Here is a 12,839-nt window from a genome sequence, read left to right on the forward strand (position 1 = left end):
GACATAGTTAATAAGTTAACAAATCTTCAGAACTATATACTACACTATTTTTTGTTGTCCATTTTTGTGTATATGCATTCAGAAATCAGAACATAGAAATGCATGCTATCGTCTTAAAAATTCTCGTATAAGGCGTGTTTTATTATGAAATAACAGGATATTAATCCTTTTTGTTTGGTTTCTCTACTTTTATGTCCCAAATTTTGGTTAACCGACATCTAAAGAAGTCCCAAACCAATTTATTTGCCTAACTATGCATGTTTTTTCTTTTGCGAGTAACTTGGCATACACGACTTCATTAGAGTACGGTGTACGGACAATGATGACGTCTATATATACATCATGCAATCATATAGTATAATTCTATATTGGTACAACCTCTTTGACAATATACAGTACTAAGGTTAATTTTACAAATATTATATTATTTTGGAATAAGTTTGAAAACCGTGCATGCATGAGAGCGTACATCTTCATTATAATTAACTAAGATTGTAAAAGTTTTGGTATAACAAGTTTAAGATTGTGATCTAACGATATTCAGTGTTATAAGTCCTGTATCTACGGACGTCCCTCTCCTATGGAATGACAAATGGAGGAAAATAAATGACTATTCTTGTCAAATTATAAGTCACACATACAAACAAAACAGAAATACCCTCTTGTGTTTTTCTTTTTCTTAATCGCTCTTTTTTTTGTGTGTGTGTGAGGGATTTGTTCTGTTTATTCTTGTTTCAACCTATCAACATCATTATAACAAAACCAAGAAAAAAAAAGAATTGAAGGAAGAAGAAGAAAGAGCAATTTGTAAATGGAGGATGATATAGTACCTTTAAGCGTCCCGTGAGATCCTTGATCATCTTTGAGATCGATCCTTCCTCAGAATCACAATGCCTGTGCCAGATCCACGGGCGGGGCAGGCGTTCATCTGTCTCATTACCTTATTTCTTTTTCTATCAATCGCGGTTGGAGGCGGTTGTCTCATTGCATACACAGTCCTTCCTTACCCTCCAATTTGGCTCTCCTACCTTGGCATTGTCTTCGTTTGTCTCCCTTGGTTCTTTTGGATCCTAACCTTTGCATACCGCATTATTTCACGCACATTTGGGTTTAGAATGGTCATTGGATCGGGTGGTAACAATAACAACGGGAATGGAGAACCCCAGCCACGGGATGTTGACCCTCCTGAGCAATCTTTAGAGCCTCCTGCTGATGAGCCAGAGACAATAGCTCACCCACAAGTCCAAGTTCTTGTGTCTATTGAAGGGAATCAATCGAAAAAACGAATGTCAACCTCCAGCAATTCTACTATCGCTTCACATGAAAGTGAGATGCCACTAGCCATTTCTATGGGCTCATGATCGTATATGTTTTGACATATAAAGGGATCTTGCCATAGAGAGCATCAGGACGGAGATGCTAATCAGATTCTTAGCCTCTTCACAACATGGGAAAATTTGCTGTTTTTGTTTTGTATCTTATACAGATAGATTTGTAGATTCAACAAAAAAACTATTTTACACCTTTTACCACATTACCGAAGGTTTACCTCAAACCCCAAACCCCCAAAAGGTTGGCATGATTTTTTAGGTTTGTTTTAAAATCAAGAGAGAATGTTTGTTACAAAAGGGGTATAGTTTGAGATGTTTTAGCGTGGTACTTGCATATAATGCAGTTTTTCTAGGGTAGATCAACATTTAAGGTTCATTACATTTATGTATTTTTTGTATATAATCTATAACTAGTTTGGTAATATAATTCTGATTCGAAGCCTTCAATTTTAGGGCTAACACAATTGGAGGTTCCTTAACTTGACAAACAAGCCAAGTTATATTGGATTGTTGAGTTCGAAATGCTGGCATCTGCAAATGGGTCACTTCACTTGTTCACTCAACAACGTGGTGATAATGAAATCAAAAATAGTTGCTTCCATATTCTTCATGATGATTGATACAGAAACTCCTTTTTTTTTTTTTTTTTTTTAATTTGTGTTTGGAGAATATCCACACACGTAATTTGGATAATTTTTTATATGTTTTCGAAAAAAGAACATTATTGATCCAAGAAATTTGGAGTTTGGATTCAGAAATGTGTACACAAGTGATGGGACCAAATCAAAATCAAATCGAACCGAACCGAACCGGATTGGACATCAATGGTATAAGCCGGGTTTGAGTCGATTCAATTTGAAATGATAGGATAAAGTCTTTGGGCACAAAGACGAGCTTTTTTAGTTTGAGAGCTCTCACTTCACAATGTCTCTCTCGCAAACAAATTTCATCAGTTCTTCATTTCTCTCATCGAGCCATGAACTGCGAATTCCGTATTCTAGACCGGTACTCTCTTATCCTCGTCTCCAAACACACCGGATTCTCTGTGCTGCGAAGCGAACCGGGAAGCGGAGATACCCTTCTGAGAGGAAGAAGCTGAGGACAGAGCAGAAGGAAGCTGTGGCTAAGGTTAAGAACAAGCTCGAAGGTGTTTGGCGTCTCTCTAAGCTCGGTGTTCCTGTCGGAGATGACCCTGGAAAGGATTTTCTTGGGATTTCAGAAGGTTTGCTTCAAGCCATCGCTAAAGTTATTGAGTTCCCGGTGAGTTTTCCGGTGAAAAGTTCGAAACTTTATCTTATGGGTGTGATGAAATTGGATGCTTATCTGTGATTTTGATAAATTGGGGGTTCCAGGTTGCTTCAATGCTGCCTGAAGAAGCATTCTCAGTGATTAGGAAATCTTTTGACGCTAGGAAGGTAGGTTTCAGTTATTAATTTATGTATTATGGTTCAAGTGAGTGAAGGTTTCATCTTTTTTTGTTTAGATTCTGAAAGAAGCCAAGTTTGTGTATACTGTGGATTTGGATGTGAAGACGCTTCTTGAGTTAGAGCCTCGTGCTCATGATTTCATTTTCCGGTTAGAGCCTAAGATTGGGCTTATTGAACATGTGCCTACCGAGAAGAGTGTTTCAGGTGACTTAATCAGTGTGGTGAATGACTGTAAAAAGAGCAACAGTGAGACATCATCATCCGGAGAATATGAACCTCAGATTATCAATGGCTCTGGAGCTCCACACAAACATGGAGGAGGAGGAAGAAGCAAACCGAAAATTGCAATTGTTGGTGGTGGTCCGTCTGGTTTGTTTGCAGCTCTTGTTCTTGCGGAGTTTGGTGCAGATGTGACATTGATTGAAAGAGGGCAAGCAGTGGAAGAAAGAGGACGTGATATAGGCGCTTTGGTTGTTCGTAAGATTTTGGATATGGAGAGTAATTTCTGCTTTGGCGAGGTTTAAAAGCCTTCTCTTCAACTAAACGTATCATAAGTACTTTAGTCTTTTGCTAGTTTTCTGTTTTTGTATGTTATTGTCAAAGTCATATTTAGCACTTATGCATCGCAGGGTGGTGCAGGTACGTGGAGCGATGGAAAGCTTGTTACTCGTATAGGAAAGAACAGCGCCACCGTTTTAGCGGTTAGTTTTTTGAGACTACCAATTGTTAAATAAAAGCAGTTCATGTTTGAGTACAAATGAAGAAATTGTGACCATCACTTCAATTGTTACAGGTGTTGAAAACGTTGGTTCGCTTTGGAGCTCCTGATAATATATTGGTCAATGGAAAGCCTCATCTAGGAACAGATAAGCTAGTTCCGTTACTCCGTAACTTCAGACATTATCTTCAAAGTGCGGGAGTAAGTTTAAGATGAGAGATTGATCTAAGTTTCTCTATTACTTTTTGATGCTTTTGGTCTATTTTTTTTGTCCTCTGAGCATCCTCTTTAATTCCATATGCTTAATTAGGTGACTATCAAGTTTGGAACTCGGGTAGATGATCTTCTGGTAGACGATTCTCGTGTTGTTGGAGTCAGGGTTTCAGATTCAGCAGAACAATTGCATAGTACATCCCAGAATCTAAAGTTTGATGCAGTTGTTCTTGCAGTCGGTCACTCAGCGCGTGACACATATGAGATGCTTCATTCTCGTAATGTTGAATTGACCCCAAAAGATTTTGCTGTAAGTTCCTTGTTTATATGTTGTTGAGTGTGTTGTTTTTTAGTATATCCAATTTGAATCAATATAGCTGGATACTTTCTCTTCCCTGGCTTGGTATTATTATTTAATTTCTACCGGTTTGTGTGGACCAGGTTGGTTTGCGCATTGAGCATCCTCAGGAGCTAATCAACCATATACAGGTCGGTTCCATTATCTTAACACCATACAGTATATCATCCCATGAGTTTGTTGTACCTTATCGTTGTTCAAGTCTTGACTGGTATATAAAACACCTATTTCCAGTACTCAAGTATGGCTAGTGAAGTTCTTAAAGGACGAGGTAAAGTACCAGTGGCGGATTACAAGGTTGTTCAGTATGTGAATGATAAGGCTGAGGATCTCTCGCAGTCTTCATCAAAACGTAGTTGCTACTCCTTCTGCATGTGTCCTGGTGGTCAGGTACAATGTCCTCAAAGAGTGTCTTGCTGTTTTTAATCTTCTTTTCGATTTATCATGAATAAGCCTGTTTCTGTGTATATTCAGGTTGTTCTCACCAGCACAAACCCAACAGAACTCTGCATCAATGGCATGTCATTTTCTCGTCGTTCATCCAAATGGGCCAATGCTGCACTCGTCGTCACAGTCTCAGCCAAAGACTTTGATCTCCTCAATCTTAATGGACCCTTAGCTGGAATTGAGTTTCAGGTATCAATCTGAACGTGGATTACTATTAATACTCTTTATGAGTCATATTTGATATATCTCCTTTTTTTTTTTTTTCTAGAGAGAGTTTGAAAGAAGAGCAGCTATTATGGGTGGTGGTGATTTCACAGTTCCTGTACAGAGAGTTACTGATTTCCTGCAAAACAAGTTATCTGGTAGATAAATAATATTTGTTTCATACTCAATTCGTATCTTTTTGTTCTAACTGTTCGTTTTTGATGCTTTTGGATGTTCTTGTGCTTTAAAACAGAAACACCTTTACCTCCGTCAAGCTATAGATTAGGAGTGAAGTCAGCAAATCTGCATGAATTGTTTCCTGCTAATATCACGGAGGCTCTGCGACAGTCTATCTCTATGTTTGAGAAAGAGGTTGTTTCAATATTTCCTCATCACTACATTTTGTAAACGAATCCGTAGCTTTCTGTTTGTCTCTAAACTTTTGAACTTTCAGTTACCGGGATTTATCTCAGAGGAAGCACTCCTCCATGGCGTAGAGGTATATTACATATCTTCCTTGTCCTGAATCAGTCTACTCTTCAGACCAGAGATAACAACGATGTTTCAACTTTGTTAAACCAGACAAGAACAAGCTCCCCTGTCCGGATACCTCGAAGCAATGAGACCTACGAAAGCACGAGCTTGAAAGGTCTATACCCAGTTGGTGAAGGAGCTGGTTATGCTGGTGGGATTGTAAGTGCTGCAGTGGATGGTATGTTTTCGGGTTTTGCTGTTGCGAAAAGCTTTGATCTCTTTGATGGAACCGTAGAGTCAGTTATTGGAAAGGCTCAAGGTGCTGGACTTGTAAAGTATTGATGATGATGCTGATAAGGATGATGAAGAAGACTGTCAAAACTTTCCTCCATCCTTATGTTCTTTTCTGCCCTTGTGTCGAGGTAAAAAGAACATCAATGGGGACTGCTTCGTCCTCGGATTCGGTTGTTGTTGTACCAAAGCCTAAGTATTTATACAAAAATTCAGATCAGAAGCGAGAATCATCCGGAGCTAGAAGAAAATTTTGCCGAAGTTTTAGTTAAAAAATCAGCAAACTTAGTGTGAAATGTCAGTGACAATTTTTTTATTCTTATGATTTCTTTTTGTCGGTACTATTATGATATTTAACTTCATCATTGTTTATTGGAAGTATAGATGGCTTCTAGGTCGAGTCTTGTGTCCTTCGTTTTTGTTTAGAGTTTTGAGGTTCCGAGTACCACCAAGCCTGATATCAAGTCGTTATTACTCCACCTTAGACCATTATCAATCACATTTTCAGCCAAAAGATAACATTAAAGTTTTTACTCAGCAAAGACAATGACGACATGTGTTATTTCATAAGACGCATGTTTCGCACAAATTGTTAAAAAATGCCATTTGATAGAGGAAAGGAAAGACAACGGTAACAACGACAACTTGATCGAGGAAACTACGCCGCCTAATAGATAAGTGTAGAAAACAAGAAAACGACAAGCTTTAGACAAGCTAAAACACATTGCGAAGACATATGATGACACAAATAATAACTCTAGTTTCTAGTGTGGTCAATATAATTGTGCTAAGCACGTGAATCCCCATCATTAGGCTCTTGCTTATTATAATTAATCACACCAAGACGCAAAGAATTATCTTCAATTTCTTCTTACCTAATAATACGTAGCGGATTATAATAGTAGCTTTATAACAATAATATTGATAAAAATGTATTGCTATTTAGTACAGTTAGTACTTATGCAAAAGGTATAATTGACTTCTTTTGTTTTCTTTCTATCTCGAGTACACTTGTACACACAAGAATCTGATAGATATATACTCATATTGTTCTGAAACATAACAAAAAAATATGTCGGTAAACAAAATAATTTAACACGTTAGATTCAATTACATATATATGTCGGGCATATCATATGATCTCAAGTCGATAGTTATTTTGTCCGGAAACTTAATAGTCCTACCAACAAGTTTAATCTCCATGATGTAGACAACATGTATAGATTGATCTTCTTTTACCCTTTTGAAGAAGGTAAAAGTTTGGTTGATCATATATATATGGGATAAAAGTAGGAAACGTTAATCTTCATAAGGCTTCTAGCAAGCCAAATTGAATCCTTGAACGGACCACGGGAGACTAGACGAGTAGATATATGTCAACACAGAAATGTGTGCTAGGTTCAATGAATTAAAAAAATTGGCAGGACGTACATGTGTAGCAAATATAAAAGAACATAAAACAAAATATATCTTAACATATATAGTAATACAGAAGTGAGAAGGAAAGATGAATTTGTAATACTAATATTAAATTCAGAGAACTCCCAAGTGGAAGTAAAGTTGAAGACTCCACAAGGTAAGGAGACAAACAAAAGAAAGAAAGACAAAGGTCCATAGAAAGCTTAAGATCATATGATATGTCCAAATCATCTCATGTGCGAGCAAACCTTTCTTCTTAATTTAAAAAATGGGTTTTATTCCCATGGTTCTAGTTTTAAAATGGATTAGTTTATTAGCCTATTAGGTATATGTTCTATGTTAGTAGTTTAAAGTCCTCGTCGATGACTAGACTCGACCAAAATACTGAAATCGATTGATAAGCAAATAAAAGAAGAGATAACAAGAAAATGAAACTTTAGTTAGGGATTAGCCATCGTATGTGTTTGGTAAATATTATTTTCACAAGTAGAAGAAGAAAAGACAAAAATAAAATAAAATAAAAAAATAGGTAGAAGAGAATGACCAAACACATATCATGGGGTAACCATCGAATTTCCATTTCTTCTAAGTATAATAAAGTATTTTCAATATATCCCTATATATTTTAGAGTCCATGTCTCCATGATGTCTAAGAGCTTCTTCCTTATGAATATAGGTAAGGTTGGGTGGGAAAAGTAAACCTAAGCTTTCGGTGTAAAATGCCAATTTTCGTATTATTATTATTATTTTTTTTTCAAAAGTGTTAAAAAAGAAACAACTCAAAGCAATCAGTTCAGTTGCCATAAACTTGTCACGTTTTGTCTCGATCCATTTCAAATATTATTTTTTATTCTCTTTTATGCATATGATTAAACTAATTTCTATTGGTACTTAGGTAGATAAAAAAAAAAAAGAAGAAGAATTCCGGTTCAATTTAGATAATGGTTTACTCAAAATGGAAAAACAACTAAATCGGTTTTGTTATTTCTAAAATTATCAAACCGGACAGAACTCGAAAACTCAAACATTAGTCGCAACTCAAAAGCTCCAATCTATCTATAACAACAATGTTACTTTTGTCAATGTATAGTTGTAATGACATCTACGAGCAAAAAGGCTATAAAATAAATAAATAAAGACTCTTTAATATCAAAATTAGGTGGCGCGAAAATAACGCCCTCTTTCTCTCTCTTTGATCTCTCTCTTTCTCTTTAATCTCTTTCTCTCTCTTTGATCTCTCTCTCTCTCTCTCTCTCTCTGGCACCCAAATCTCTCTCCCTGAATCGTCCGAACAATTCTATCTCCGGCGTTTGCTTTTTTTTTTTTTTATAGAAATATATTTTAATCCACACGACCATTCTTCATTATCGGCGAAACTTTTTGTTGACGGTGGTGTTAATCAATTCCGATCGCGTTCGTATATCCCAATTGTGATCTCGAAGCCTATCACGGGAACCTTTTTCGTATCCTTACGGGTAAGATTTTTAATTTTCCGACCTCAGATTCATCGGATCTCTAAACTTTAGCTTCTACATTTGTGTGTAACAATCCCAATTTTGATTATTTTTTAAACAAAATCGGAAGAACCCTAGAGTTTCTGGGTAATACCTAATTACTGCGATCTGAGATTGATTTTGTTAGAAATAAAAAAAGGAAATGACTTTGGTTTTGATTCTAATTTCTAATTTTTCATAAAAGTTACTAAATTTTGATGATCGAATAAACGAGTCTGTGTCATAGAGAGACACAGGTCGTGTCAGTATCTGACAAATTTCACTTTTGGATTCTTCGTCAGAACCATCTCATTGTTTCCACTCAGAACCAGAAAAAGTTTGTGTTTTGTTTTTTCAATCCTTCCCATTGTTTCTCTCCCTTCATCCTTCACTTTCTCGATAAAACTTTTCTCAATTTCATCAATCAATCAATCACACCCGGTGATTTGCTCTCGGAGAGTGGGCACTGGTTCTTGATTCTTCAATCCACGTGGTCCCTTATCTGGAGAAAACACCAAAATTATCTGTCAATTGTCCATTTTTGCTAATTGGTTAAATGTGTTTCTTAAACTACTACTACTACTTACTAAAAATCATTACAATGTGACACTAACTAGTTTTATTAAAATCTCTAGCTGCTTAAATTTAGTAAGTTTACTGTTTGGAAGGTGTTGTGATAAAAGGGAGTTTCTTTTGAGGTGTTGTGATGTTGATGGAAAGAAGATGAAGTTTTGGTCTCTTTAGAGATTGAACCTATATCACACCATTTAATTTTCCAGCACATATCTCACCATGGCACTGCCATGACAAAGACACTGCAAAAGATTCTTCCTCTGTTTCATTTTCGATTTAATAAAAAAAATATCCCCTGATGTTGTGAATCTGCAACTAACTAGTTAGAACTTGACCCACCTTTCTCTCTTGGTTGACCACTGTTTTTTTTTCAAACTTTCTTATCCCTTTCCATTGTTAGTTCTCAGCACCTTCTTGGTTTTCTAGTTTGCATTTGGTTCTGCTTTTGTTTCTTAGTTTGTTACCCTTTTTGAATTGGATAATCCATGTTGGAGTCTTGATATGGGTTTCTGTTGTAAAGGTAGAATCTTTTTTACTTTTGTTTATCTGGGCTGGTTTATTATTCTTTGCTCTTTTCTTCGCATGGCCTATCTGTGAGGTATCTTACCTTTTCTCCTGTGTTTTGGTTTTCTTGCAGAATAAAGGGACTGCTTTTACAGCAACTGGAGCTTTTTTAATTGTTTAGCTCGAATGCATAACTAAACGAGAGGCATGAACTGCTAAATCCAATCAATGCAAGTTTGGTTTTGTGAGCTTGAATGGACGTAGCTACAGATACTACAAGGCGGCGTCTTGTTCCATCAGAGAAGAATAATGCAGTTCCTGTCAGTCGCCGTCCTCGAACGTCTGAGTTCAGTTCAAGATACAGATCACCTACGCCAACCAAAACGGGGCGATGCCCTTCCCCAAGCGTCACAAGGCCAACCGTGTCTTCAAGCTCTCAATCCGTGGTTGCGAAAAGAGCAGTTTCAGCAGAGAGGAAGCGTCCTTCAACACCTCCTTCTCCTACTAGTCCCTCCACACCGATACGTGACTTGTCTATAGACTTACCAGCTTCATCTAGGAGGCTCTCTACAGGTCGTTTGCCTGAAAGCTTATGGCCTTCCACTATGAGAAGCCTCAGTGTTTCGTTTCAGTCGGATTCGGTTTCTGTCCCTGTTAGTAAAAAGGAGAAACCAGTTAGTAGTTCTTCGGTTGATCGGACATTGAGACCTTCTTCGAATATAGCTCAAAAGCAGAAGGCTGAAACGACCCCTGTATCAAGGAAACCTACGCCAGAGAGGAAAAGAAGTCCATTGAAAGGGAAGAATAATGTGTCTGATCTTTCAGAGAACTCGAAACCTTCAGATGGTCCTCATAGTCGGTTGATAGAACAGCATCGGTGGCCTAGTAGAATTGGTGGAAAGATCACTTCGAATTCCTTGAACAGAAGCTTGGATCTTGGGGATAAGGCTTCAAGGGGTCTACCAACTTCAGGGCCTGGAATGGGGCCGTCTCTTAGAAGAATGTCACTACCTTTGTCCAGCAGTTCGAGACCTTTGCATAAAACTTCGAGTAACACATCTAGTAATGGTGGATTGTTGTCTCCAACAAAGTCGGAAGATAATAACATAGCTCGATCTTCTGGGGATCAAAGACTTTTGTCTTCAGGGTCGTTAGATAGAGAAACCTTAGCAACGGCTGTAGCTAGGTTGCATCCATTGTCTGCTCCTGGATCTCGCCCAGCTTCACCAAGTAGAACATCGTTTTCGTCTTCATCGTCTCTTTCTAGAGGCATGAGTACTTCGAGAGGAGTGAGTCCAGCGAGAGGAATAAGCCCTTCAAGAGGATTGAGTCCTACAAGAGGTTTAAGTCCTTCGAGAGGGTTAATTCCTTCGCGTGGCACAAATACCTCCTGTTTTGCTCGACCATCAACTCCACCTTCAAGAGGGGTAAGTCCTTCACGGATAAGACAAACCAGCACTTCCACACAATCCAGTACCACAACTTCAGTGCTCAGCTTCATCACGGATGTCAAGAAAGGCAAAAAAGCAAGCTACATCGAAGATGTTCATCAACTGCGCCTGCTCCACAATAGATACTTACAGTGGCGGTTTGCAATTGCACGAGCTGAATCTGTAATGTATATTCAAAGATTAACTTCCGAGGTATATAACATTTCCGTCCTCTCTAACATGACCGTTGCTTCAACTGATTGATCTAAAGACGTCTGAAAATTGAAGTTTTGACTTCAGGAAACCTTATTCAATGTGTGGCATGCGATATCAGAACTACAGGATGATGTGACTAGGCAAAGGATTGGCTTACAACAGCTAAATCTAGAGATCAAACTCAACTCACTATTAAACAATCAGGTAGGTTCTCTCTCTACGTTATATACTGGCTTTGCATTTATCAGATCATCCAATGCTTATGCATAAATATGTCCACAGATGGCGAGCCTTGAAGATTGGGCCACACTTGAAAGAGACCATGTTAGTTCTTTAGTTGGAGCCATTGCAGATTTAGAAGCAAATACTCTCCGACTTCCAGCGACTGGAGGAACAAAAGTATATATTCTTACTTCTGCGAACACTCATGGAAACTTAAGTTTAGAAGATCAAGAATAATAGTTATCATTTATAACTTCTCTTACTACAGGCGGACGTCGAATCTTTGAAAACAGCTATGTCCTCGGCCCTCGATGTAATGCAGGCTATGGGATCGTCCATTTGTTCTTTACTCTCAAAGGTGAGACCTTCTATAAAAATCTGTTTTTTTTTTTGCAAATCTATCGTCTTGACATAACTCTCAAGCGGGTGCATTGCTCTTTATGATTTGTATTCGCAGGTGGAGGAGATGAACAAAATGGTCACCGAACTAGCTGCTGTAGTTACAAAAGAGAGTTCTATGCAAGGAAAATGCGAAGATCTTCTGGCCGCAACCGCGATCATGCAGGTAACCAAGAAAAAATCCAATAATTTAATGAAAAACTGATTGTGATAAATTGAATTTAAACCGAGATATGATCGCATGGAACAGATAGAAGAGTGTAGTCTGAGGACTCATCTGATACAAACTAAGCGAGAAGGAGAAAATGCAGTGGAGACTCCTCCATTGTTGCCATTAAGCAAATTTCCATGGCCATGATGATGAATAACAAAAGCTTACAGTTACTACACGTTCAACACTGAATCACCTGTAAATTGCTCTTTGATGCCAACATTTCTCTTGTCGAGATCCTTTTTTGATCTTTGCTTGTTGAAGTTTTCTTCTTCGTTTTTGGGTATGAAACAGTAGCGTAGGAAGAGAAAAAGGAAGTGAAAGATCACGAGTTCGAAAGTCTTAGGATATATAAGAACAGGAAATTTAATTGTTCACTTGTAATCTCTGATGTGGGTTTTTATTACAGTATATAGAGTTTAGAAATCACTAACAAAAACATAATCGTATCTCCTCTTCACCTAAATAATAAAACTGATGTTAAAATTGGTTCTCGAGTTGCTTATACTTAACAGTTGACACTTGACACGATCAAAAATATTAAGTTATAAAATAATACTAATGTTTTAAATTTGATGTTGTGTCGTGTTCTTTGAAAAAAGGCAAAACACGGCAAATGCTACTACGGACCGTATCGGCCGCCACGGCCGAGACAACGGTCGCAAGCAAAAACAACTTTCTTGATCTCTTCAAAAGATCAACTTCTGTATCTCACCTTGCCCAAACACATGCTCAGATCATTCTTTATGGCTTCCGAAACGATATCTCATTGCTCACCAAGCTTACCCAACGACTCTCAGACCTCGGCGCCATTTACTACGCACGCGACCTTTTCCTCTCCGTTAGAAGACCTGACGTTTTCCTTTTCAACGTCCTCATGCGCGGCTTCTCCGTTAACGAGTCGCCTCA

General features: G+C 37.9%; 3 protein-coding genes across 5 annotated transcripts; all 3 read left to right on the top strand.

The window, feature by feature from the left end:
- LOC104717116 lies at window positions 714-1,651 on the top strand. Its single transcript, XM_010434646.1, has one exon. The coding sequence runs from the start codon at window positions 891-893 to the stop codon at window positions 1,359-1,361; it is 471 nt and encodes a 156-aa protein (XP_010432948.1). The 5' UTR covers window positions 714-890; the 3' UTR covers window positions 1,362-1,651.
- LOC104717117 (uncharacterized protein Cbei_0202-like) lies at window positions 2,213-5,861 on the top strand. Its single transcript, XM_010434647.2, has 13 exons — window positions 2,213-2,591; window positions 2,684-2,746; window positions 2,815-3,276; window positions 3,388-3,459; window positions 3,552-3,677; window positions 3,787-3,999; window positions 4,131-4,178; window positions 4,282-4,437; window positions 4,522-4,683; window positions 4,763-4,856; window positions 4,952-5,070; window positions 5,153-5,197; window positions 5,281-5,861. The coding sequence occupies exons 1-13, from the start codon at window positions 2,256-2,258 to the stop codon at window positions 5,512-5,514; spliced, it is 2,130 nt and encodes a 709-aa protein (XP_010432949.1). The 5' UTR covers window positions 2,213-2,255; the 3' UTR covers window positions 5,515-5,861.
- LOC104717118 (AUGMIN subunit 8-like) lies at window positions 8,067-12,359 on the top strand. 3 transcript variants are annotated; one of them, XM_010434648.2, is made up of 7 exons: window positions 8,067-8,357; window positions 9,586-11,095; window positions 11,183-11,302; window positions 11,381-11,497; window positions 11,589-11,678; window positions 11,778-11,885; window positions 11,970-12,359. In XM_010434648.2, the coding sequence occupies exons 2-7, from the start codon at window positions 9,707-9,709 to the stop codon at window positions 12,075-12,077; spliced, it is 1,932 nt and encodes a 643-aa protein (XP_010432950.1). In that variant the 5' UTR covers window positions 8,067-8,357; window positions 9,586-9,706; the 3' UTR covers window positions 12,078-12,359. The 3 variants fall into 3 exon arrangements, with proteins under 3 accessions (XP_010432950.1, XP_019086645.1, XP_019086644.1); XM_019231099.1 differs by lacking the exon at window positions 8,067-8,357 and adding an exon at window positions 8,972-9,468; XM_019231100.1 differs by lacking the exons at window positions 11,381-11,497; window positions 11,589-11,678; window positions 11,778-11,885; window positions 11,970-12,359 and having other exon boundaries at window positions 11,171-11,257.

This window comes from Camelina sativa, chromosome 10 (assembly GCF_000633955.1).
Source record: "Camelina sativa cultivar DH55 chromosome 10, Cs, whole genome shotgun sequence".
Classification (NCBI taxonomy): Eukaryota; Viridiplantae; Streptophyta; class Magnoliopsida; order Brassicales; family Brassicaceae; genus Camelina; species Camelina sativa.

What these genes read in the sequence shown, in the direction of transcription:
- LOC104717117 (XM_010434647.2), top strand. Translation starts at nt 2,256, where the DNA reads ATGTCTCTCTCGCAAACAAATTTCATCAGTTCTTCATTTCTCTCATCG. An exon ending in ACAGCGCCACCGTTTTAGCG is followed by an intron (nt 3,460 to 3,551) that starts GTTAGTTTTTTG and finishes CAATTGTTACAG; the next exon opens with GTGTTGAAAACGTTGGTTCG. An exon ending in AGCTAATCAACCATATACAG is followed by an intron (nt 4,179 to 4,281) that starts GTCGGTTCCATT and finishes ACCTATTTCCAG; the next exon opens with TACTCAAGTATGGCTAGTGA.
- LOC104717118 (XM_010434648.2), top strand. Translation starts at nt 9,707, where the DNA reads ATGGACGTAGCTACAGATACTACAAGGCGGCGTCTTGTTCCATCAGAG. An exon ending in CAGCGACTGGAGGAACAAAA is followed by an intron (nt 11,498 to 11,588) that starts GTATATATTCTT and finishes CTCTTACTACAG; the next exon opens with GCGGACGTCGAATCTTTGAA. An exon ending in TTTGTTCTTTACTCTCAAAG is followed by an intron (nt 11,679 to 11,777) that starts GTGAGACCTTCT and finishes TTGTATTCGCAG; the next exon opens with GTGGAGGAGATGAACAAAAT.
- LOC104717116 (XM_010434646.1), top strand. Translation starts at nt 891, where the DNA reads ATGCCTGTGCCAGATCCACGGGCGGGGCAGGCGTTCATCTGTCTCATT.